The sequence below is a fragment of the Onychostruthus taczanowskii genome, unplaced genomic scaffold (assembly GCF_017590055.1).
Source record: "Onychostruthus taczanowskii isolate IOZ18803 unplaced genomic scaffold, ASM1759005v1 scaffold61, whole genome shotgun sequence".
NCBI lineage: Eukaryota > Metazoa > Chordata > Aves > Passeriformes > Passeridae > Onychostruthus > Onychostruthus taczanowskii.
Genome location: NW_024503790.1, coordinates 5,061,953 through 5,089,136, shown reverse-complemented (window position 1 = coordinate 5,089,136; position 27,184 = coordinate 5,061,953). Strand labels below are relative to the sequence as shown.

Below are 27,184 nucleotides of genomic sequence, written 5' to 3'. Positions count from 1 at the left end.
CCCTGGACATGCAAACACAGAGAATCTGCCTCCTAATTTAGATTATCCTGCAGCCTGAATCCCTGAGCAGCCTCAGCCCCACTGGGCTTCTATTTCCAGTGCTTGATTCACTCCCAGTCAGGGCTGAAGTGCCAGGGAGGGAGAGCTGAGCTAACACAGCTGGGGTGAGGATTTTAAACTTTCTGAGCTGAAAGGCTCTGACCCCCAAGAGAACACTGCATCGACCTGAGACTGTGAAGAATCTTCCAAAATTGATTGACAGCACTGGGATTGTGGATGTGGGGTTGGTCAGAAGTGTGTAACATCACAGGGTGCAAAACTGAGAGTTTGGGGGTTTAGAATATAGAAATAAACATGAAGCAAGATGGAGGTTTCAGGACAGAGATAGGTTGTGTTTCTTTACCTTCTTCTTCCTTCTTCTCCATGGGTTTGGGTGGTTTTGTGTAATTGGATAAAAACTCCACATTGCGGGCACGGGTGGTTGGTTATCGGGTTAAAAGTAAAAATAATTTAGGTGTCATTTCTTAATTGGATACTTTAGCCTTAAAAGACCTTGTAACAATAAATCATTGGCCATTTTGTGCCTTGTTAATGAAATACTGCAGAGCTCACTGCTGTGAGACTGTAACATTGATAAAAGAAACAATAAACACACGAATGTGTGAACCATCACCTTCAATCCCAGAAGGCAGAAAAGGAAGCACAGAACCCAAGTGGGGCAGCTTGGGCACGGAGCTGTGGCACTGGGGGGGCCGGGGGGGCTGCTCTGCTCAGGGTGCTCTGCAAAAGGAGCTGCAGCCTCAGCTGCTCTGCTGTGAGCGAGCTACTCATAGAGGAGCTGCACGACACAGGGCTGGCAGAGCACCAAGGCAGCTTTAACCATCTCAGGGCATTTTGGGTACCTTAAACCCCACCAGGGTTCTGTAGTGAGCTCCTCGCTGGGCTCCATGAGCAGCTCTGGCACTTGGCTAAAAGATAATTTCCTAAAATTGTCCCTTTCTTTATTCTGCTCTATTCTATGCCAGAGTTGGACTTGCACAGCTGATTGTACTGGTAAGAAACACAAACAGAATGAAAATAAAGAACTGAAAAGTCCCATGAAATGTAAATTTCAAGCTCCGTTACGACCAGTGGAAGAAAAAAATAATCAGTGCTGTCAGAATAAAAAAAGGCTGAGCTTGTTGGGAAATAAATATTGTTTTCCCCAGTGTCTAAAAGTGCTTGCAAAATATGCCACAAACAAGGGATTAAAAAGAGCTCAACTAATTCAAATAGAGAACAAGGATGCTCTGATTTTTTAGCAGGTGATGAGATTCAGGCACAAGCTGTGTTTGAGGTCCCAGTCTGGTGATGAGGAAGCAGAACACAGCTCAGGCACAGGGAGTGGGACAGCTCTGCCCTGTTCTTATCACTTAAACAGGTTCTGGGCTTTGAGATATCATGATCAAATCCATTCTCTTTCCATTTTAATTTCCAGAGGTTCCATCTGACTGTTCCTTTTTGTCCCTGTCTTTTGGAGGCCACAGGATTCAATCTACTCCATCAACAACTCCCAGCTTGCTGATCAAAACCTGTCTAGAAGAGACAAAATTTACCTTAGCTCCTGTTGGGAGACTGGCAACGATCCAAACAGCTTGGAACTGCATTAGTTGGGCTGCAAATATTCCTTTTTTTTGCTGTTTCTTGGTGTGGCTGTCCCTGTCCCCATGGGGATGAGAGCCTCTCTGAGCTCAGGGCAGCCCTCAGCTCCAGCAGGGAAGGGGCACAGCGTTCCAGGGGACACTCTGAGGCCAGCAGGACTGTCACAGCCCAAAGGCAGGGCAAGGAGAGCTCTGCAAGGATCTGCTCCCGGTCTCTGCAGCAGGAAGGGGCTGCAGGAATTCACCCCCACGCTCTGCTGGCTGTGCTTGGTGCTCCTGCACAGCTCCAGGCAAAGAACAGGGAATTTCCTCTGGTTCCCTCCCCACCCTAGTCAGAGGATGTGTTAAAGAAACACAAAATAATTTATCAAGACAGATTCCTTTGTATTAGAGATCAGTCGGGTGAGTCCAGGGACCAGCTCAGGCACCCCTCTGCTGCCCAGGGGGGGTAAAAAACACCCCCAAAAACAGCCAAAAAACCCCTCTCCAGCTTCGAAAGGGGGTGTGAAAAACAAGAGGGTGAAGACCACAGTAAATCAAAAAGTGCTTTAAGAAAAGCAGCAGGATAAGATCATTCCCAGTCTGAGAGACCTCTGAGAGGCAGCAGGGGCCCCACACTGATGGGATTTTCATCTGCACACCCCCTGCCAGGGCCTGCAGAGAGTTCCCTCCTCCTGCCTTTGCTCTGGGCACTGTTTAACTCAGGAGGCAGTTCCCAGAGGAGTTCCCATCCCCTCATTCCTGGAGTATCCCGTTTTTCCAGCAGCTCTCAGAAGTAGTCATCCTTCTTGCCAGCAGCTCCTTGCCTTCCCACACGGTCCTTCTGCTCTTGGACAAGCTCCAGGTCGTCGTTGTCATCCACCTCCCCTCCATGATCCTCCTGGGGGCACAGGGAACAAACAGGAAGGAAAAATCAGCCCAAAAGGAAATCCTGGAGAAGGAGACCCTGAAGCACACCACGCTGTCCCTGACCAGAGCTGTTCCACCAAAGCAGCCCAGCTTTGGAAACCTGGGAAAAGAGGGAAGAAAACACCTCTGGTGGCACCTTCAGGTGTCCCTGGCAGGACACAGAGGGGTTCTGAGCACATTTAATATCCTGGCAGTGCAGCTTGGACACCTCAGCCTGTTGCATGAGGAGCAGAACGAGGGGCAGATGGAACGAGCAGGCATGAGGAGCTGATATTTTACATCCACCACCTTTAAAACCGTGCCACCAGCCCCACCCAGGCCGTGCAGCAGCCAGCACAGCCTCCAGGGGTGATTTCAGCTCCAACCATCCATTGTAGACACCTACAAGAGGCCTGGAGTCACTCAGGGAAAGGAGACCTGCTCTGCCCACCCTCTATTTCCCCACTCCCTTCATTCCCAAACCCTCAGCAATCCTGGGAGAACTGCAGAAAAAACCCTCAGGAGCCACCCACAAAGGGCAGGGAGAGAATGAATGAGACTGGAAGAGGATTCATTTCTGTCTCTGTTTTTCTAGCTCATGCTTGAAAAACATTGATCTGGCATTGCTGCACTGGCAGAGCCTTGATTCCTCCTGTGATTCCTCCTGTGATTGATTCCTGCAGTGATTCCTCCTCTGATTGATTCCTCCTGTGATTGATTCCTCCTCTGATTCCTTCTGTGATTCCTTCTGTAATTCCTCCTATAATCCCTCCTGTGATTGATTCCTGCAGTGATTCCTCCTCTGATTCCTTCTGTGATTCCTTCTATAATTCCTCCTGTAATTCCTCCTATAATTCCTCCTGTGATTGATTCCTGCAGTGATTCCTCCTGTGATTCCTTTTATAATTCCTCCTGTGATTCCCCCTATAGTTCCTGCTATAATTCCTCCTGTGATTGATTTCTCTTGTGATTCTTCCTATGATTCCCCTTGTGCTTCCTCCTGTGATTGATTCCTCCTATGATTCCCCCTATAATTCCTCCTGTGATTCCTCCTATAGTTCCTGCTACAATTTCCTATAATTCCTCCTGTGATTCCTTCTATAGTTCCTGCTACAATTTCCTATAATTCCTCCTGTGATTCCCCCTAAAATTCCTCTTATTATTCCTCCTGTAATTCCCCCTGTGACTGATTCCTCCTATCACTCCTCCTGTAATTCCCCCTGTGATTCCTCCCTGCTGCTCTCTGGGCAGCATCCCACAGCTCAGCCGCTGCAGGTGGGTGCAGACAGAAAGCAGGAGGGCACAAAGGGTGCTCTGAACACCTGGAAAAGGCAGCAGCGAGCTCCAGCTTTGTTCTGGACACCTCCCTGAGCAGGCAGAGGCAGAGCTGGAGCCCCTGCTCACCCCTAAAAGCTGAGTCCCCCCCCAGCTCCTGGCTGCCAACACCCCCAGGCGACCCCACACCCCAGAGAGGGAAAGAGGAAGAACCTTGGTGTCGTACAATTTCTTGCTCCTGATCTTCTTGGTAATCCTCCAGTGGCTCTTCCCTGGGCTTGGCAGGTCTGCCAGCATCCTAAAAAACACAGGCAGGCAGGGTTGGGAGTGCCCAGCCTGCTCCCACCCCTGCATCAGAGCCCTAGGGCTGGACCAGGAATTAGAGGGAGCAGAGGGACAATCAGGCAACACAAATTCCATTTATTTTTTTCCACCCAGTCTCTTTTCCCACCTGCTGGCAGCTCCTTTCTCCTGCAGCAGCAGGGCCCCAGGGCTGTTCCCTCTGGAAAATTTTGGGTTATTTAGGGTAGAGCTTTAGGGAGCACAGCACAGCCAGTCAGGTATTTATGCCACTAATTCTTTCCACATTTTCACTAATCTCAAGGAGGTGTTGCTCTGCTGGTGCCAGCACCTCTCTCTTATTTGATTTCATTGGCCTGGATTTCCTTTTCTTCTTTCTTAATCCCACCATTCATCATGATTTTAGAGCCTGACAGATAAAACACTCCTTTTTTTAAAACAAGCAACGTTCAGCTGCTTGTCAAAACAAATGAACATTTCCCTGATGCAGAGCCTGGCTTCAGGCAGCAAGAAACACTTGGTGAAATAAATGGATTCCATCTGCAAGGAAGCAAACAGGGAGGCAGAGCTCTCACACGCTGCCAGGAGCCTTGGACAGGGCTGCACTGACCAGAACCTGAGCACAGACTCAGATTATTGTCTCTGGTTCTGCTCCCAAGTGCATCCAAGTGCCCTCTCCCACATCCCCCCATCCCTAAAGGCGTTGCAAGTGCCAGGGGGGATTTCAAAAGCAGAGAAGATGAAGCCACAGGAAGCTCTGGTGCTTGGCTAAAAGATAATTTCCTAAACTCTGGTTTAGGAAATCTGGAACCTTTGCTCATTCTGCTCCACTCTATGCCAGAGCTGGACTTGCACAGCTGATAAAAAAACACAAGCAGAATGAAAGCAAAGGACCAAAATTTCCTATGAAATGGAATTTTCAAGCTCCATTGCAACCAGTGGAAGAAAAAATTGGTTGGTTTTGAGCAACCTGCCAAAGAGTTTTCTCCTGCCTGCCACATCTCCCAGTGGGATTATGGATCCATCAGGAATCTGATGTTTCCTGAAGCTCTCCCCAGCTGGGGATCCCTCCCTGGCCCTGTGGTTGTCACCTTTGGTGGCTTCTCCTTCCACTCTTCTTTAACACTGGGCTCCTTGAACTTCTCTGAGGCTCCCACCTTCTCCTCAAAGTCAGGTCTCTCCAGCTCAGCCTCCTCAAACTCATCCTCACCCTGGTTATTGGGGTCCTGGGCAGGATCTGCAGCATCATCTGGCATCTGGACAAAAAAAATAAAAATAAATAAAAAAGGGAAAGTCTTTTGTGGAAGGATATTCCCTCAGGAGGCAGCAACCTGCCCTCCCCAGCAGGCCTGGAGCACTTGCACCTCTCCAAGCCTGTGAGTTTGTTAAAAAAAAAAAAAAAACTAACCCAAAACATCTTTGTCATCCCTCCACACCCAAAGAGTTTGGAGTTTACAGAAACTTCTGGGTGATTATTGACTGATTGGGCTCTTATTCCGAGCCGGATGAAACAGGGCAGGATGAGAGGATGAAAACTTTTCCCTGCCAGGTTGGGCAGGGCTTGGAGCAGCCTGGGGCAGGGGAAGGTGGCTGGGGTGGGGTGGGATGGGATTTAAGGTCCTTTCCAAGCCCTGGAGGGGTTTGTGATGCTGGGGATGGGGTGAGATGGGATTTTTCATGGCTGGAGTGGGGTGAGATGAGATTTTTGATAGCTGGGGTGGGGTGAGACGAGATTTGAGGTCCTTTCCAAGTTTTGGAGGGGTTTGTGATGCTGGGGAAGGGGTGAGATGGGATTTTTGATGGTTGGAGTAGGGGTGGAATGGGATTTTTGTGGGATGAAATGAGATTTTTGATGGCTGGGGGTGGGGTGAGATGGGATTTTTGATGGCTGGAGTGGAATGGGATGGGATTTAAGGTCCTTCCCAAGCCCTGGAGGAGTTTGTGATGCTGGGGATGGGGTGAAATGAGATTTTTGATGGCTGGGAGGGGGGTGAGATGGGATTTTTGATGGCTGGAGGGGAATGGGATGGGATTTAAGGTCCTTCCCAAGCCCTGGAGGAGTTTGTGATGCTGGGGAAGGGGTGAGATGGGATTTTTGATGGCTGGAGATGGGATGGGATTTTTGATGGCTGGGGTGGGGTGAGACGAGATTTGAGGTCCTTTCCAAGTTTTGGAGGGTTTTGTGATGCTAGGAGTGGGGTGAGATGGGATTTTTGATGGCTGGGGATGGGGTGAGACGGGATTTTTGATGGCTGGAGTGGAATGGGATGGGATTTAAGGTCCTTTCCAAGCCCTGGAGGGGTTTGTGATGCTCTGGTCACTCACCATGGGCTCCTGGAGCACGGGCTCTTTCTGGGAGTGCACCTCCCTGCCGATGACTCCTGCATCTGCCAGGGACAGGACAGGGACAGGGACAGGGACAGGACAGGGACAGTCAGAGGAGTCTCCCCAGAGCCACTGCCACCCGGGGGTGGTTTATCTCAGTGCCCTGTGCACAGGAATGAAGGAGGAAATGGAAGGACAGAAAGCTCCACAGACCCTGCAGGGTTTGGCTGCGGCCGGGGAAGGAGCTGGGCTGGGGTAAAAATGAAGTACATGAAGGCATTAAGGAGAAAAAGGATAAATTTGTGTTTCTGTAGTTGTAAGAATGGGCATTAATTAAGTGAGAAATTATTGACGAGATGGTGAAAGGTTTTATAGTGTAGTGATGTAATTGTATAGAGTAAGCTAAGGATATATCATGATATATTATATATATAATATATAATTTCATATTATATTTATAATGTATAAAATATATATAAATATAAAATATGATGTATAAAATGCAATATATAAAATATAATATATAATAGGTAATAGATAATAGATATTAAATATATTATATAAATATAATAATTATATAAAAATATATAATTTATAATATATTTTATCTATGATATAATATAATATATAAATATTATATATAAATATATAAAATAGAATAGAATAGAATAGAATAGAATAGAATAAAATAAAATAAAATAAAATAAAATAAAACAAAGGAATGATTTGCATACCCATTTGCAGCTCCTCCTCGTCCTCCCTGCGCGCTGGCTGTGCGCCTCTCCCGGGGCTGGGGCTGCCCCTGTGCCCAGCCCTGGGGGCAGCCTGGCCATTGCCAGGGGCTGGCAGCGGGGCCCTGGGGGTGCCAGGCAGGCCCTGCCAGCTGCAAGCAAACACAGCTGGGTTAGAACGGGGCCCTGGCTGCGCGCTCTCAGGAGGCTCCTTTGTTATTTTGTTATACTGTATTGTATCAAAGGCATGGTATATTGTATCAAAGACATGGTATATTGTATTGAAGATATGGTATATTGCATCAAAGACATGGTATATTGTATTGAAGGTGTGGTATATTGTGTTAAAGACATGGTATATTGTATCAAAGACATGGTATATTGTATTGAAGGTGTGGTATATTGTATCAAAGACATGGTATATTGTATTGAAGATATGGTATATTGCATCAAAGACATGGTATATTGTATTGAAGGTGTGGTATATTGTATCAAAGACATGGTATATTGTATTGAAGACATGGTATATTGTATCAAAGACATGGTATATTGTATTGAAGGTGTGGTATATTGTATCAAAGACATGGTATATTATATTGAAGATATGGTATATTGTATCAAAGACATGGTATATTGTATTAAAAGTAGAGTATATTATATAAAAGATATGGTATATTGTATTAAAGATACAATATACCATATCTTTATACAATAGATACAATAAAGATATTGTGTTAAAGATATAGTATATTGTATTAAAGATATGGTATATTATATTAAAGATAGAGTATATTGTATTAAAGATATAGTATATTGTATTGAAGACATAGTATATTGTATTAAAGATATACTATATTGTGTTAAAGATATAGTCTATTATATTAAAGATATACCATATTATATTAAAGAGCTGCATGTTCTCAGGAGGCTCATTTATTGTTTTATTATACTATATTGTATTGAAGATATACTATATTAAACATATACTATATTATATTAAAGAGATACCATATTGTATTAAAGATATGCTATATTATATTAAAAATATAGTATATTATATTCAAGATATGCCATATTATATTAAAGATATGCTATATTGTATTAAAGATAGATATACCATATTATATTAAAGAGCTGCATGCTCTCAGGAGGCTCATTATTTTATTGTATTATATTAAATTATTTTATTATACTACATATTAGTATATTAAAGGTATAGTGTTTTATATTAAAGATATACAGTATAATATTAAAGATATACTATATTATATTAAAGATATACTATATTATATTAAAGATATACCATATTATATTAAAGATATACCATATTATATTAAAGATATACCATATTATATTAAAGAAATAGTAGAAGCAAAACCTTTTAACTCCAGTAAGTTACAGCAAATTCCAAGCATGAGATTTAAAAATCTGTTTAAGACATTTCAGATTTTAGTTGCTGGAAAGGAAAGTGGCTTTGATTTCAGGAGATCTTGAAGCCAACAGAAAAACAAATGAGATTTCAAACCCTATTTAAGATATTTTAATTTTTTAATTGGAAAGGACGAGTGGCTTTGACTTCAGCAGCTCCTGAAGCCAGCACACAAACAAATGAGATTTAAAAGTCTGCTTAAGATATTTAATTGTTTTAATTGCTGGAAAGGACGAGTGGCTTTAAACTTCAGGAGATCTTGAAGCCAGCAGATAAACAAATGAGATTTAAAAGTCTGCCTAAGATATTTAATTTTTTTTAATTGCTGTAAAGGACAAGTGGCTTTAACTTTAGAAGCTCTTGAAGCCAACAGACAGACAAATGAGATTTTAAAATCTATTTAAGACATTTTATTTTTTTAATTGCTGGAAAGGATGAGTGGCTCTGACTTCAGCAGCTCCTGAAGCCAGCAGAAAAACAAATGAGATTCCAAACCCTATTTAAGATATTTTAATTGTTTTAATTGCTGGAAAGGACAAGTGGCTTTGACTTCAGGAGATCTTGAAGTCAACAGACAAACAAATGAGATTTTAAAATCTATTTAAGATATTTTAATTGTTTTAATTGCTGGAAAGGACGAGTGGCTTTGACTTCAGCAGCTCCTGAAGCCAGCACACAAACCCTTCAGTGAGAAAAATCACAATCCATCATAAAATCATCAAATACAGGTTGGCCACCACCAAGAGCTCGTCTGGACCCCACTTTAGGTGGCCCCAAAAAGCACCAGGAGCACAAATCCCTGGGTCCTGCTGGGTCCCTGCAGATGTGATTTACCCCAGCACTTTGGGGAGGATGTGGCCATTTAAATTTAAAAATAAATAAAAAAAAATCAAAGTACAATCGCTGCCCTGGAAAGGCCACGGGTTCAGGGCAAAGACAAAAATAGAAGAGAAGAAAGGGCAGGAACGGGCTGAGTCTGGAAGGAGATCCAGAAGTTTCCTCTACAGATAAAACAGGAATGAAATCCTGTTTGCTGCAGTGAACTGCACGCCCACAGGGGATACATCAGTTAAAGGAGGAAGCACTTTTTCACTTTTCACTTATTTTCAGAGCCACTTTCTGGGTTGGGGCCAGGCTTTGATGAATTGCAGCCACAGAAAAAGAAAACAAAACATTTTCTTCCTTTTGCAGAACAGAGCAGTGTCCTGCCAGAGCTGCTGAGACAATAAATTGCTTTTACAATTGGCTTTACTGGTTTCCCCAGTGTCTGTATGTTGGATTACTTCTTTTTTTACTTAGAGATAAAACAATATAGATGTTGTAATTCAAATTATCACAATCAGAAGTCGACTATTTCTTAATTTCAATGCATTATAAGTGTTTCTTGGCTTATCAGCTTTTGCTGCACCATATTATAAATGTCTTAAAGTTTACCATCTAAAATTACCCCCATAAGTCTTACTACATCTTTCCTAATTCAATTTCTCTAATAGAAAATATCTATAAAAACAAAAATCTTTAAAGATTTTATCTATAAAGATAAAATATCTAATAATATCTATAAAACCATCCTTTAAAACTTATTTCTAATTTTATTTTGCTTTCAACAGCACCCATCTGATTTTATAACATTTCGAAATTAGCATTTCTTGCCTCAAAATTTACATGCAAACATCCACCTTCTATCAAACTTGAAAAACTCTCTACAAATCTGTTCCCCACATCTGGATGCTCAGACTCCCAGGAAATCCACCAAAACCAGTAAAAACCCCATTTTTCAAGCAAACCCACAATAAAAACAAGAAGAGGATGCTCCTTTGGGCATTTTCACCCCAAAACTTGAGAATAGAAGAGTTTTGTGTCCCAAAACCAGTAAAAAACCCATTTCTCAAGCAAACCACAATAAAACCAAGAAAAGGGATGCTCCTTTTGGGCATCTTCACCCCAAAAGGTGAGAGTACAATAATTTTGTGTCACAAAACCAGTAAAAAATCCATTTTTCAGGCAAACCCACAATAAAGACAAGAAGAGGATGCAGCTTTTGGGCATCTTCACACCAAAATTTGAGAATAGAAGAATTTTGTGTCCCAAAACCAGTAAAAAACCCATTTTTCAAACAAACCCACAATAAAGACAAGAAGAGGGTGCAGCTTTTGGGCATCTTCACACCGAAATTTGAGAATAGAAGAGTTTTGTGTCCCAAAATCAGTAAAAAACCCCATTTTTCAGGCAAACCCACAATAAAGACAAGAAGAGGATGCAGCTTTTGGGCATCTTCACACCAAAACTTGAGAATAGAAGAGTTTTGTGTCCCAAAATCAGTAAAATCCCCATTTTTCAGGCAAACCCACAATAAAGACAAGAAGAGGATGCTCCTTTTGGTCATCTTCACCCCAAAACTTGAGAACAGAACAATTTTGTGTCCCAAAACCATTAAAAAATCCATTTTTCAAGCAAACCCACAATAAAGACAAGAAGAGGATGCTCCTTTTGGGCATCTTCACCCCAAAACTTGAGCGTAGAACAATTTTGGATGCTCCTTTTGGGCATCTTCACACCAAAACTTGAGAATAGAACAGTTTTGTGCCCCAAAATCATTAAAAAACCCCATTTTTCAGGCAAAACTACAATAAAGACAAGAAGAGGGAATCTCCTTTTGGGCATCTTCACACCAAAAGGTGAGAGCAGAAGAAGAGAATAGAAGAGTTTTGTGTCCCAAAATCAGTAAAATCCCCATTTTTCAGGCAAACCCACAATAAAGACAAGAAGAGGATGCTCCTTTTGGTCATCTTCACCCCAAAACTTGAGAACAGAACAATTTTGTGTCCCAAAACCATTAAAAAATCCATTTTTCAAGCAAACCCACAATAAAGACAAGAAGAGGATGCTCCTTTTGGGCATCTTCACCCCAAAACTTGAGCGTAGAACAATTTTGGACGCTCCTTTTGGTCATCTTCACACCAAAACTTGAGCGTAGAACAATTTTGGATGCTCCTTTTGGGCATCTTCACACCAAACACTGAGAGTAGAAGAATTTTGTGTCCCAAAACCAGGAAAAAAAACGTTTTCAGGCAAACCCACAATAAAGACAAGAAGAGGATGCTCCTTTTGGGCATCTTCACCCCAAAAGGTGAGAATAGAAGAATTTTATGTCACCAAAATCAGTAAAAAAACCCATTTTTCAAGCAAACCCACAATAAAGACAAGAAGAGGGGTGTTCCTTTGGACATCTTCACCCCAAAACTTGCGAATAGAACATTTTTGTGTCCCAAAACCATTAAAAAACCCATTTTTTCAAGCAAACCCACAATAAAGACAAGAAGAGGATGCTCCTTTTGGGCATCTTCACCCCAAAACTTGAGCGTAGAACAATTTTGGATGCTCCTTTTGGGCATCTTCACCCCAAAACTTGAGCATAGAACAATTTTGGATGCTCCTTTTGGTCATCTTCACCCCAAAACTTGAGCGTAGAAGCGTTTTGTGGCACCCACCTTTGCAGTGGCACCTCTCTGCTGCCTGCTGGCTGCTGGCTGCCGGGCACGGGGGGATTTTCTGCTGGGGAGGTTTGTCCTGCCCCAGCCTGGGCCAGCCCAGGAGCTGGGCTCTGCTCGTGGCTCCTCACCTGGATGTGCATCACCATCCTCACACCCTGCAGAGGAGACACCCCTGGCTGTCAGACACCCCCAAACCTGGCCCAGAAAATCCTTTGTTAAAGAACAGACAAATCCTTCGTTAAAGAACAAATCGTTTGTTAAAGAACAAACAAATCCTTTATAAAAGAACAAACAAATCCTTTATAAAAGAACAAACATCCCCAAGTGCTGCTCCTGCTCACCTCCTGCCTCCCTGGCTGCAGCTGGCTGCTGGCTGGCACCAGGGGCTGCTGCCCCTTCCCTCCTCCTCCTCCTCCTCCTCTTCCTCCTCCTCTCAAGCCTGGCATCTTCTGGAGAGCTTCCTTCAGCTGCCTGAACTCTTCCATCTGAGCCTGAGGGGAGGAGAAGGACACAGAGAAACCTCACAGGGGGTTAAACATCTCCCTGCTGGGAAGTGGATTCGTTGTTTAGAAAAGATTTCTTATTTAGGGAATATCTCTTATTTAGATACTATCTCTTGTTTAGAGAATATTTCTTATTTAAAGAATATCTCCTATTTAGAGAATATTTCTTATTTAGAAAATATCGCCTATTTATAAAATATCTCTTATTTAGAGAATATTTCTTATTTAGAGAATAGCTCTTATTTAGAGAATATTTCTTATTTAGGAAATATTTCTTATTTAGAGAATATTTCTTATTTAGGGAATATTTTTTATTTAGAGAATATTTGCCCAGGTGGTTACCTGGGCATTGAGGAGCTGGGAGTGAACCTCCTGGTGGGCTTTCCTGAGGAGCTTGCTCTCTTCTCTGAGTTTAAACACCGTGTCTGCAGGAGAAGAAGAAATTTGTTTAAAAAGAGATATTTTTTTTCTTTCTTGTTTTTTTTTTTTCAAGTGTGGCATCTCCCTTTCTCACCACAAATTCCTCCTGACCTCACAGATCTCTCCAAGCCCAGGAATCACAAACCTGCTCCCCATTCCTTGCAGCAATTCCTGCTCTCCAGGCTCTTTCCCACCTCCTGCTCTCAGCTCAGGCTCTCGCTGTGTTTGCCACAGGACTCAGATAATTTGATTTTTATTTCTCTTCCCCCTTGGCTTCTGACTGTGACGAGTGAATTACAACATCTGTACTGTCTCACCCTTCACATGAGACTGAAAACGGAATAAAAGCTTTTCAAACACCTCTCAGTTCCCCATCCCTGGGTCAGGAAAAGGCTCAATCCAACAAATCCTGATCCCAGTCCCTCCTCAGCCTGGCGTTTTCTGTTTGTCACCCTCACCCTGCAGGTTGGTGACCTCGCTGTCCTTCTCCTGCTGCAGCTGGGCCAGTTTCTGGCTGTGGCTCTCCAGGCTCTTCCTGTGCTCCAGTCTGAGGCTGTTGTGCTGCAGCTGCAGGTCCAGCAGCTGCTTCTTGACATCGTCGTGCTGGTTCTGGAGAGAGAACAAGGGTCAGCGTGGTGCCTTGGGAAGGCTGAGCTGGGACAGAGCCAAAGAATGAAGCAGGGATTTATGGAAAGGATCTCCTCCGTGGAGCCACCTTGGGCAGCACAATGAACCAAAATGGTCCCAGAATGAACCCAAGATGAACCAAAATGAACCCAAAATGAATGCAAGAGGAACCAGAATGGTCCCAAAATGAACCCGAGATGAACCAAAATGGTCTCAAAATGAACCCAAGAGGAACCAAAATGGTTCCAAAATGCAGGAGCGCTCACGGGGTGTCACAGACATATTTTATGCAAAATCTTTTTGCCAGGATCTTTTCTCTTGAGGAGCTGGGAAGCTTCAGCTTCTCCACGTTTTGCTGCTTTGGAATGTGATTTGGAGAATTGTTTGCCCAGCATGTGAAATTGTTTTTACTTGCTGACAATGACAGCCACCTGTGTCGAGGCTGTGAGCAGTCACAAGATTTTATTATCATTCCATTCCTTTCTTTTCCATCTTTCTGATGGATCCTTTCTCTCTATTTTTTTTTTTAGTATAGTTTTAATACAACATTTTAATATTGTATAATATCATAACATAACAAACCAGCCTTCTGAAACATAAAATCAAGATTCTCATCTGGAACACGACCACAACGGGGTCTCTCATTTTGAGAATTTCTTCCACTCCGAGCACCAAGTTCTCCCATCCCTCCTTCCTCCTGCTGTCCAGACAGCAGGAACATTCCAGACCCCGGCAGAAATGATGGGGTGGGAGGTGAAAAAGGCAACAGCAGCACCTCAAACCCAGCTGTCTGCGCCCTGATTCGGGAGCAGCTTTGTGGGACAAAGTGGGATCAGCGACCTGGGGTGTTGAACCCGCGAGCAGGGAGAGGCCACAGCTCATTTTTCACCTCCCAGCAGCCTCAGGAAATCCGTGTCAGAATTCCCTGGGCTGCTCAGGAATGCCAGGGTGCCTCCTGCAGCCAAACATTTTCATCTCCAGCCAGGAGGAAGAAAGGGCTTGGCGAGACAAAGGCTCAGGCCAGGCTCCAGCTGGGTTTTTTTTTGGGGCAGAGTCAAGGCGCTGGGAGGGGCTGGGCCAGCTCCAGATGTGACCCAGCCAGCCAGGGGTGACAGCAGAGCCAGGGGACACCCGAGCCAGATGTGCTGGAGGCTCCATGGAGCCCTTTGGGGACATTTGGGACCTCCAGCTCCCATTTCCCTGGTGATGACAATGACATTCCTGGCAGAAATCTTCCTCCCGAGCGAGCCAGCTCCACTGGGAAACATTTCTGCTCCAGTGGCAGAAGTGTTACCCATAGCCTCATAATGGGCTAAAAACTGCTTTTTTCTGACAAAAAAATCCCATTTTTTTTAAAAAAATCTCCCACAGTCCCAAGGGCTGTTTTATCTTTCAGCAGATGTAAATGTAGTTAAAAAAAAAATAGATGGTTGGGGTTGTTTTTGGTTGTTTTTTTTTCCCCACTCCTCCAATAAAAGGAAGCAAGAGAAAGGGAGCCAGGAATAAAAAAAAAAGCTCTGAGTGTCCCCTTGAGAGAAGCAAAGCAGAGCATTCTGCCCAGGCTGCAGTTGCTATGAAGAGGAATTTTGCTGTTGCAGAGCGTTCCCAGAATCCCAGAATTGGGAGAAAGCCCAAGAGACAGAACTGTACTTCCTTTCCTCCAGCTGGAATCCAAAAGCCAGGCAGCTGGAGGTCCAGCTCAGCTCAGGAAATCCAGCCCAGTGCTGCTGGAACCCAGCCCTCTTTCTTCATCCCAGACTTAAATTAGCATTTCACTGCCAATTTTAGACCAAAAATGTTTTTAAAAACCACCCCAGCAGCCTCCAGTTGCATTGCTCCAACAAAAGCAAAATTGAACATCAAGATGTGCTCCAGGTAGAGCAGGTGATAAGCTATAAAATGCTATAAATTGTTATAAAATACAATAAAATGCTTTGAGCTGCCCTGCTCTGAACCTCTCCCATGGACTGGAATATTTGGTAGGAGCCCAAAGGTGAGCTCCAATGGATAAACCAAATTTTCACACTGAGAGAACCAGAAAAAGAGCCAAACCCAGGGTGATAAAAATGCTCAAAGGCTGATGTTGCAGTAAGAAAAATTATGGAAAAAATATAAAGAAAAATAGAAAAATTATAAAGAAAAGCCTCATAAAATCAGGCCTGCTCTGGCTGGGCTCTTGTGCTGCCCAAGTGGGAAATGGATTTGTACAGAATTTTAAAAGTTTGATAGAAGGTTTATGTAGTGTGTATTTGTATGTAAATTTTGAGATAGGCAATGTTGATTTAGAAATGTTAGGGAATAAGATAGATATTGTTAAGGGAGAAATGGAATTAGAAATAAGTTTTAAAAGATGGATAATTCTATTTCTCTAAAATATCTATTTTAGATATTTTAGAGATAATTTCAACCCAGGGTGATAAAAATGCTCAAAGGCTGATGTTGCAGTAAGAAAAATTATGGAAAAAATATAAAGAAAAATAGAAAAATTATAAAGAAAAGCCTCATAAAATCAGGCCTGCTCTGGCTGGGCTCTTGTGCTGCCCAAGTGGGAAATGGATTTGTACAGAATTTAAAAAGTTTGATAGAAGGTTTATGTAGTGTGTATTTGTATGTAAATTTTGAGATAGGCAATGTTGATTTAGAAATGTTAGGGAATAAGATAGATATTGTTAAGGGAGAAATGGAATTAGAAATAAGTTTTAAAAGATGGATAATTCATTTTATTTTAGAGAAATAGAGTTATGGAAGATGTATTGTAGTAAGATCTGACACCCAAGGTGGATCCATTGAGGAGATCCTTTAAATAAATCCCTGCTTTATTCTGCAGCTCTGCTCTAGCTCAGCCTTCCCAAGTGCAGGAATCTTGGGATTCTCCACCCCTAAAACACAGCAGCCAAACCTCCCTCACCTTCAGGATCTTGTGCTGGGAGCTGAGGGCCCCATATCTGTTCATGGAGTCTTGCTGGGGAGAAAAAAGATCCAACAGTGGCATTAGATCCAGAAAAATCCAGGGCAGGGAGAAAAAAAGATCCAACAGTGCCATTAGATCCAGAAAAATCCAGGGCAGGGAGAAAAAAAGATCCAACAGTGGCATTAGATCCAGAAAAAAATCCAGGGCAGGGAGGAAAAAATCTAACAGTGGCATTGGGTCCAGAAAAATCCAGGGCAGGGAGAAAAAAAGATCTAACAGTGCAATCAGATCTAGAAAAATCCAGGGGAGGGAGAAAAAAGATCCAACAGTGGCATTAGATCCAGAAAAATCCAGGGCAGGGAGAAAAAAAGATCCAACAGTGGCATTAGATCCAGAAAAATCCAGGGCAGGGAGAAAAGCCCCACAGAAGCAGCTGCCCAAATTCAGCCCACAGGGAGGGACTGGGAGCAGCAGAACATTTCCAGGCAGGAAAATGCTGAGTTTTTATCTTCTTTTTGCTGGGGTTGGGATGAAATGTGTGAGGTGGGAGTTCTTGTTTGGACTCAGGTGTTTGTTAGTTCCTATCAGTGTTAGAGTCTCACAGCAGTGAGTTCTGCAGTTCTTCACCAACGAGGCACAAAATGGCCAAATATCTTCCTTTACAAGGCCTTTTGAGGCTAAACTGTCCAATTAAGAAATGACACCTAAATTATTTTCACTTTTAACCCGATAACCAATTGCTTGAAGTTGGCAATGTGGAGTTTTTTACCCAATTCCACAAAACCACCCAAACCCATGGAGGAGAAGAAGGAGAAGGAGAAGGAGAAGGAGAAGGAGAAGGAGAAGGAGAAGGAGAAGGAGAAGGAGACCTTCCCTTCCCTTCCCTTCCCTTCCCTTCCCTTTTTATATTATATATATATTTATATTTAAGTTGTAATGGTCTGATAAAGCATTGTTCAGCATTTATATTTATATTTATATTTATATTTATATTTATATTTATATTTATATTTATATTTAATTTTTAAATTATTTTTATTTTTATTTTTATTTTTTTATATTTAAGTTGTAATGGTCTAATAAAGCGTTGTTCAGCATTTATATTTAGATTTAGATTTAAGTAGTAGTGTTCTAATAAAGCATTGTTCAGCATTTATATTTATATTTAAGTGACAATGTTTTAATAAAGAATTGTTCAGCACTTATATTTATATTTAAGTTATAATGTTTTAATAAAGCATTGTCCAGCATATATATTTATATTTAGATTTAGATTTAGATTTAAATTTAGATTTTTATTTATGTTGTAATGGTCTAATAAAGCATTGTCCAGCATCTATTTCTATTTCTATTTCTATTTCTATTTCTATTTCTATTTCTATTTCTATTTCTATTTCTATTTCTATTTCTATTTCTATTTCTATTTCTATTTCTATTTCTATTTCTATTTCTATTTCTATTTCTATTTCTATTTCTTTATGTTTATGTTTAAAGTTGTGACTTTCTAATAAAGCATTGTCCAGCATCTATTTCTATTTCTATTTCTACTTTTATTTCTATTTCTATTTCTATTTCTATTTCTATTTCTATTTCTATTTCTATTTCTATTTCTATTTCTATTTATTTTTATTTTTATTTTTATTTTTATTTTTATTTCCATTTCAGTTGTGACATTCTACCGAAGCGCTGCCCAGCATTCTGCAGCCCGGCTCAGGTGCCAATCCTTTCCCTGATTTCTGCATTTTTCAGCGCTCTGGGGCTTTGGGCTCTGACCTTCCTTGGTCTTCTTGTGCTCGGCCCTCTCCTTCTGCAGGGAGCGCTCCAGGCGGGAGCGGTGCTCGTACACCACTGGGGAGAGGCAGAGAGCGCAAACCGTGACCCCACCATTAAAAAAAATCACATATTTTCCCCCACCATAAAAAAAAATCAGATTTTTTTCCCACCAATAAAAAATTGAGATATTTTTCCACACCATTAAAAAAAAAAAAAATCAGATATTTCCTCATCATTTAAAAAAAAATAAATTCCCACCTATAAAAAAATTCAGATATTTTTTCCACCGTTTAAAAAAAATCAGATTTTTTTCCCCCACCATTAAAAAAAAAAAAAATCAGATTTTTTGCCCACCAATAAAAAATTGAGATATTTTTTCCACCTTTTAAAAAAAAATCAGATTTTTTTTCTCACCATTAAAAAAAAAAATCAGATTTTTCCCCACCAATAAAAAAATTGAGATATTTCCCCCACCATTTAAAAAAAAAAAAACCAGATTTTTTTTCCCGCCAATAAAAAATTCCGATATTTTTCCCACCAATAAAAAAAATTCAGATATTTTCCCCCACCATTAAAAAAAAAAAAAAAACCAAAAAAACCCAAATCAGGTATTTCCTCCACCATTTAAAAAAAAATCAGATTTTTTCCCACCAATAAAAAACTCAGAGATTTTCCCACCATTAAAAAAAATCAGATATTTCCCCCACGATTTAAAAAAAACAAAATCAGATTTTTTCCCACCCATAAAAAAAAATCAGATATTTCCCCCACCATTAAAAAAAAAATAAATTTTTTTTCCCACCAATAAAAAATTCAGAGATTTTTCCACCATTAAAAAAAAAATCCGATTTTTTCATTAAAAAAAAAATCAGATATTTCCCCCACCATTTAAAAAAATATAAATTTTTTTCCCACCAATAAAAATTCAGATATTTTTCCACCATTAAAATATCAATTTTTTTCCCCCACCATTAAAATGCAGATCTTTTCCCCACCATTAAAAAAAAATTGGATATTTTTTCCACCATTAAAGAAAAATCTGATTCTTTTCCCACCATTTAAAAAAAAACTCAGATATTTGCCCCATCATTAAAAAAATCATATATTTCCCCACCATTAAAAAAAAAATCCAATTTTTTTCCCACCATTAAATTGCAGATCTTTTCCCCACCATTAAAAAAATTGAATATTTTTTCCACCATTAAAAAAAAATCAGATTTTTTCCCACCATTAAAATTCAGACATTTTCCCCACCATTAAAAAAAAATTGGATATTTTTCCCGCCATTAAAAATAAAAATCTGATTTTTTTTCCACCATTAAAAAAATGGGATATTTTTCCCACCTGTTGTTTTAAATTGCAGATCTTTTCCCCACCATTAAAAAAATTGAATATTTTTTCCACCATTAAAAAAAAATCAGATTTTTTCCCACCATTAAAATGCAGATCTTTTCCCCACCATTAAAAAAATTGAATATTTTTTCCACCATTAAAAAAATGGGATATTTTTCCCACCTGTTGTTTCCCACAACAACTCACTCCACCTGTTGTGAACATGCAGAATGTGCTACAGAGATTTCTTTACCCAAGGGTGGGTTCTTAATTATTATTTCTTAATTTCTTCCTTTCTTAATGAACCAACGGTGTTTAGATTAGAGGACCAATTAGGTCAACCTATATATCTATAAAAGCAATAGGTGTCTTAATAATAATAATAATAATAATAATAATAATAATAATAGAATAATGTAGAATAAAGAGATTGATCAACCTTCTATGAATCACAGAGTCGATATTAATTATTGCCCAGCCTGTTGCTGCATCAGGCCCTGAGTGTAGAAGAGATTTTATCCATTCCACAGCCCAGGCCAGGATGCCCAGGCCAGGATTTTTAACCCTGTGTCTTAATAATAATAATAATAATAATAGTGCAGGACAGGTTTTTCCCCTTCCATAGCCCAGGCCAGGATTTTTTCCCCTTCCACAACCCAGCCACTGACTGGCCCTGAGTGTAGAAGAGATTTTATCCCCTTCCACAACCCAGCCATTGAGTGGCCCTCAGTGCAGGACAGGTTTTTCCCCTTCCATAGCCCAGGCCAGGATTTTTTCCCCTTCCACAACCCAGCCATTGACTGATCCTGAGTGTAAAAGAGATTTTATCCCTTCCACAGTTTTTCCACCATTAAAAAAAAATCAGATTTTTTCCCACCATTAAAATTCAGACATTTTCCCCACCATTAAAAAAAAATTGGATATTTTTCCCGCCATTAAAAATAAAAATCTGATTTTTTTTCCACCATTAAAAAAATGGGATATTTTTCCCACCTGTTGTTTCCCACAACAACTCACTCCACCTGTTGTTGTGAACATGCAGAATGTGCTACAGAGATTTCTTTACCCAAGGGTGGGTTCTTAATTATTATTTCTTAATTTCTTCCTTTCTTAATGAACCAACGGTGTTTAGATTAGAGGACCAATTAGGTCAACCTATATATCTATAAAAGCAATAGGTGTCTTAATAATAATAATAATAATAATAATAATAATAATAATAGAATAATGTAGAATAAAGAGATTGATCAACCTTCTATGAATCACAGAGTCGATATTAATTATTGCCCAGCCTGTTGCTGCATCAGGCCCTGAGTGTAGAAGAGATTTTATCCATTCCACAGCCCAGGCCAGGATGCCCAGGCCAGGATTTTTAACCCTTCCACAACCCAGCCATTGACTGGCCCTGAGTGTAAAAGAGATTTTTCCCCTTCCACAACCCAGCCACTGACTGGCCTTGAGTGTAAAAGAGATTTTTCCCCTTCCACAACCCAGCCACTGACTGGCCCTCAGTACAGGACAGGTTTTTCCCCTTCCACAACCCAAGCCAGGATTTTTTCCCCTTCCACAACCCAACCATTGACTGGCCCTGAGTGTAGAAGAGATTTTATCCCTTCCACAGCCCAGGCCAGGATTTTTCCCCTTCCACTACCCAGCCATTGACTGGCCATGAGTGTAAAAGAGATTTTTTTTTCCCTTCCACAACCCAAGCCAGGATTTTTCCCCTTCCACAGCCCAGGCCAGGATTTTTCCCCTTCCACAACCCAGGCCAGGATTTTTTCCCCTTCCAAAACCCAGGCCAGGATTTTATCCCTTTCCACAGCCCAGGCCAGGATTTTTCCCCTTCCACAACCCAACCACTGACTGGCCCTGAGTGTAAAAGAGATTTTTCCCTTTCCAAAACCCAGCCATTGACTGGCCCTCAGTGCAGGACAGAGTTTTCCCCTTCCACAACCCAGGCCAGGATTGTATCCCCTTCCACAACCCAGGCAAGGATTTTTCCCCTTCCACAACCCAACCACTGACTGGCCCTGAGTGTAAAAGAGATTTTTTCCCCTTCCACAGCCCAGGCCAGGATTTTATCCATTCCACAACCCAGCCATTGACTGGCCCTGAGTGTAGAAGAGATTTTTCCCCTTCCACAAGCCAGGCCAGGATTTTTTCCCCTTCCACAACCCAGCCCCCAGTGCAGGAGTGATTTTTTCCCCCTTCCACAACCCACTGCGAAAACCTGGGGGGGTGTTCAGAGCCAGGAGTTGGACTCGGATGATCCCAGTGGGTCCCTCCCAGCTCAGGACAATCCCAAATTCCATCTTTCTTTACTCATCTTTGTGCTGAGGCACAGCAGCAACTCGTCTGGCCGAACAGGCAGCTCGGGGAGCCAGGGAGTCCTGAACAATTTGCTTTTACAGGAGAGAATGGAGGATGGTGAGTGTGTAAATCCAGCTGGAATCCAGCCAGGCACCCTCACCTGCTGCCAAAGGAGCTGCTGAAACAATCAAAAGGCAGAGCCAGGTGCAGAAGAGCACAGGGGAATTAAATTGTGCCACAAGTGCAGGGACAGAGCCCCAGGTTTGCCCCCAGAGCACAGCACCAGAGGCAGATGAGCCTCCCAAAAATCATCTTTCTCATCTGCCCCTCGCCAGGCTTCCCCAAATCCAAAAAGAAGCCTTGCCTTTGTTGAAATTGTTGGACAAGAGAGTGTCTTCTCAAAATAAAAAAGGGTAGCCATGGCAACAGCTGTGTTTGGGAATGGGAGGACTGACAGGGGGTTAGGAATCCCAGCAACAGGCTGCAGCTCTGCAGTTCACACACACTTGGGTGGGAAAAAAGATGAGTTTGGCTCAGTTGTTGGCCCGTTGTTCCCAAAAACTGGGGTTCCCTGAGGCTGCCACTGCCATCCTCTGGGGAAGCAGCCCCTCTGTGCAAGAGGAGCAAGAGAAGCTGGCACACCAGGGAGGGATGTGGGGTAACTTCTGCCCTGCTGGGCTCTGCACGCCCCAAACTCTGCTGCAGGTGGGAATTGTGGCTGGGACTGAGCTGCAGGTGAAGGGAAAATGGAAGCAAACCATGGGATGACAGCGCTGGAGCTGAAGGCACATTAATTAGATCCACTCCCAAGGCTGACCGGGTTTTGTTTCCTGCAGAGGAACACGCACACCCCGCGCTGTGCAAAGGGAACGCGCAGCCCTGGGCACCAGCAGCCCTGCTGGGATGCTCCACTTGCAGCTCAGAGCCACCAGGAGAAGGTTTAACCCTGAAAGGCTCAAATGTTGAGTCACAGATCTGCGGGATGCCCCAGCAATACAGGAAAAAAATACCCCTGGATGTGTCCACAAAGGACATGACAGACACCCTGGATTTGATTGTAGCCGGGGAAGAGCTCCCGTGTAAGCACTGTGATCTAAACTGACTTTTTAGGGGGGAAAAAAAGGGGTTAAATAATATCATGACCTTGAGTAGAACAATTTTTGGCCACATGGATTCATTCTGTGGGAATTCCAGGGGCAGCCCATCCTCCAGTGCTGCCTACCCCAAAGGCATTCCCACCAAACCTCTCATGGGGAGCTCAGCAAATCCCTCCAGAGACCCCCAAATCCTGTGGCAGCTCCTGGAAACCTCGGCACAGCCAGCAAGGCTGGAACGATGGGCTGGACAAAGGAGATCAGAGTTCAGCGACGGAGTAACGCGTGTCCTCAGCCCTCCCCGCGGGCTGAAATCCCATTTTCCCACACTGAGGCATTTATGTAAGGAGGACAAACGAGGGGAGAGAGGGGGAGGAGGAATCCACACGCTGGGTTTGCCTTCCGGTCTCCAGCAGCTCCTGCCAGGGAAACCAAGTGCTGGGCAGCGGGATCAGAAAAGCCAGTTCTTCCTCCTCCTCTTCCTCCTCCTCTTCCTCCTCCTCTTTCTCCACTTCCCATTTTTTTAGGGAGCTAAAAATCCATCAGCAGCATCCATCAGCCCCAAAAAGCTCTTACGACTTTTTAAATCCCGGATCAACTTCTCAAGAATGAGGTGGGTTTGTCAGCCGGATCAGAAAAGCCAATTCTTCCTCCTCCTCTTCCTCTTCTTCCCCCTCTTTTTAGGGAGCTAAAAAAAATCTGCAGCATCCATCAGCCCCAAAAAGCTGGCACGGCTTTTTTTGTCCCAGACTTTTTTAGTCTGACCCAACATCTCAAGAATGAGGTGGGTTTGTCAGCGGGATCAGAAAAGCCAATTCTTCCTCCTCCTCTTCCTCCTCTTCCCCCTCTTCCCCATTTTTTTAGGGAGCTAAAAATCTGCAGCATCCATCAGCCCCAAAAAGCTGTTACGACTTTTTAAATCCCGGATCAACCTCTCAAGAACGAGGTGGGCTTGTCAGAAAAGCCAATTCTGCTTCCTCCCCTTCCTCCTCTTCCCCCTTTTTTTTTAGGGAGCTAAAATCCTGCAGCATCCATCAGCCCCAAAATTCTGGCACTACTTTTTTTAGTCCCGGACTTTTTTTAGTCTGGACTTTTTTAGTCCGGACCAACCTCTGGAGAACGAGGTGGGTTTATCGCCCTGCAGAGGCAGCGGGCAGCAGCGGACTGTGACAAAACTCCAGGGACAGATCCCTTCCCTCTCTGCTGGCTTCCACACGGGGCAGAGGGAGCGGAGCCGCCTCTCAGAGCCTGCCCTGCCTTTTTGCTCCTCGCTTTCGGAGCGACAGGGGTTTGGATTTCCAGCCAAAGGGAGAAGAAATGGAATAGACGTGACGCAGCTGAGCTCGCCCATCCAGCTCCGATCCCCCTTTGCCAATTCAGAGTCAGGGCTGCTCTGATTCCTGACACCCAAATGGGGGAAAAGGAAACAATTCAGAGTCAGGGCTGCTCTAATTCCTGACACCCAAATGGGGGGAAAGGAAACAATTCAGAGTCAGGGCTGCTCTAATTCCTGACACCCAAATGGGGGGAAAGGAAACAGTGCAGCATCTTTAAAGTGAAGAGATGAACAGGGGAGCATGCTTGTGGCTGGGAGGGAGAGAAGTTGGGGCAGGGTGTGCACACGGGGACAGATTCGGAGCGGGTCACTCACCTTGGAGCTCTGGAGAGGATCACTCATCTTGGAGCTCCAGAGCTGGTCACTCATCTCAGAGCTCCGGAGAGGATCACTCATCTCAGAGCTCCGGAGAAGATCACTCATCTCAGAGCTCCAGAGAGGATCACTCATCTCGGAGCTCCGGAGGGGTCACTCACCTTGCAGCTCTGGAGCAGGTAACTCATCTTGGAGCTCCAGAGCTGCTCACTCACCTTGGAGCCCCGGAGAGGATCACACTCACCTTGGAGCTCTGGAGAGGGTCACTCACCGTGGAGCTCCGGAGGGGTCACTCACCTTGGAGCTCCAGAGCAGGTCACTCAGAGCTCCAGAGCAGGTCACTCACCTTGGAGCTGGGCTGACAGCGCTTCCTGCTGCTGTTTGTATTTCTGCGCCAGCGCCTCGGCGCTCCGCACCTTCTGCTGCAAGTGGTTGTAGAGGAAAACTCCGGAGGCCAGGCAGGCCAGGGTGAGCAGGCAGAAGGCGGTCTGCAGCAGCCCCTTCTGCCTCCTGGAGCACATCCCGGTGCCCATGGCGGGGCCGGAGCGGCGGTGCAGCGCAGCCTCGCCGGCGCTGCTAAAGCATCTGGTTATTTCGGCCCAGCGGCTCCTTTCCTCCGCGGATCCCTGCGGAAGATGCGAGCGCAGGCTCGGCTCCGCTCCCTCCGGCCCTGGAGGGGCTCCTGCCGGGCTCTATTCCTCGCTGTCCGGCGGGACATCCGCGTCCGAGGGGAGCCCGAGCATCCTCGGGGGGCGACCCGGAGGGGCTGCGGGGCGAGGGCAGCGGGCGGAGGGCACCGAGCAGCACCAGGAGCAGCAGCAGGAGGAGGAAGAGGAGGAGGAGGAGGAGGAAAACTTTTGCTTCCCATGTGCTGCGGCGGAGAGGGGGGGGCGGGAAGGGGGTACCGCCGCCTTTTGGCTCTTCCCACCTCCCCCGCTGGAGCAAGCACCGGAAAAAATAACCCGGCGAGAGGAGGAGAAGCCCTTGGGCCCCCTCCCCGCGGCTTCCCCCGCCGGCAGATCCTGGAGGAAGCGGCGGCACCGGGGCCGGGAGTGCGGCCAGGATCGCGGCGGCGGCATCCGGGCTGCGGCGGCGGAGAGTCCGCCCTCGGCGGCGGGAGGGGCTGCGGGGGGACACAGGGGGACCTGGGGACAGCAGAATGCCGGGCCAGGGGTGACCGGCTCCCGGCATCACCCGGAGCCCCTCGGCAGTGTGTTCCTTCCCTGCTCCGGTACCTGTTGCTAACGGGAGGAGGATGAGGGACACCGGGAGGGATGGAGCGGGAGAGCATCCTCACGCGAGTTCTTTAAGAGCTGCTAAAAGCTGTGGTTTCTCCTCGGGAAATAGGAGCTGATGAAGGCAGGAGGGCGGGAGGAGGGGAAAGATGGGAGTTTGGCTTTTTCCCAGTGGTTTGCGTTGGAAGGGAGCCTGAACCTCATCCCTGCCCTGGGCAGGGACACCTTCCACCAGCCCAGGTTGCTCCAAGCCCTGTCCATCCCAAGGTGTTCTGGACATGCTCTCCATGTGGGCTCCTCTCTTCTGGCAGAGCCCAGCTGGTTTTACCCAGGTTTTACCCTGGGAAAAACCCTTAAAGGCCCCTTAAAGGACCCTTAAAGGTCCCTTCCAACCCAAAGCATTCCATGATTTTGTACCTCATGGGACAGACAAAGCTCTGGGTTCTGAGCTCACATCTAAGACCCCCAGGTTTGTAATGAATCTTCTCTGATTCATTAGGCTGGCTCATCTTTTATCTGAGCTCACAAGGATATTTCTCCTGGAATTCTGCCAAGTTCCCTCTTTCAGGCACCTGGGGAATAAGCAACAATCACAACAGTTCTTCAGCAGCAATTCCCCTCTAAGAGTCGTGCGTGGTGGTTTCATAAATGTTAATCAAATGAGCTTTACAGCTCTGCTGGGAATTGGATGAGTGGCACTTCTGTCACCCCCACTTGTCATCGGGAAAACTGAGGCACAGTGTTCCTGTAAGGTTATGATTTAGCCAAAATAACTTTTTTATGGTAGGATTTTTTTCCTCCCTCCCCGAGCATTTTAAGTGGATTTGGTGGATTTGTTCTGCCAGGCCTTGGGTGAGACTCAGCCTGCTGGAAATGGGGTGATTTGGCTCTGGTACAGCTCCCACTAAGAATTATAGGCTTTCCTTAATGAATTAACTGATTACTGCAGCTCCTTCTGGAAAGGCGAGCAGCACTGATGGGATGCCATGGATTGAGTGTGTGCAGGACCAGGGACAACCCCCTTCCTATTCTCAGATATTCAGTGCAAGACACTCCACTGTACCAGACAGATTTACTGCCCAACTGTGTCTCTACAGAAATGCCCAACCCTGGGGCTTGCTGAATGCTCCAGCATCTCTCCAGGCTGGAATGTCCTGGCTGCATCCTGAGGACTGAGCAGGCAGCCTGTGGGATGAGGGGTTTCAGTCTCAATTTTGCCTCTATTCAGCACATTCTTTTTTCTTTT

General features: G+C 44.1%; 1 protein-coding gene across 1 annotated transcript; it reads right to left on the bottom strand.

Moving 5' to 3' along the window:
* Positions 1-2,003: 2,003 nt before the first annotated feature.
* LOC121343987 (Golgi integral membrane protein 4-like) lies at positions 2,004-25,583 on the bottom strand. Its single transcript, XM_041419623.1, has 12 exons — positions 25,050-25,583; positions 18,269-18,391; positions 16,541-16,596; positions 13,464-13,614; positions 12,928-13,010; positions 12,424-12,573; positions 12,080-12,237; positions 7,163-7,311; positions 6,429-6,490; positions 5,195-5,359; positions 4,030-4,101; positions 2,004-2,520 (listed from the first exon to the last, which is right to left on the bottom strand). Exons 1-12 carry the CDS (start codon positions 25,234-25,236, stop codon positions 2,410-2,412), a joined length of 1,467 nt encoding a protein of 488 aa, XP_041275557.1. The 5' UTR covers positions 25,237-25,583; the 3' UTR covers positions 2,004-2,409.
* Positions 25,584-27,184: the final 1,601 nt, after the last annotated feature.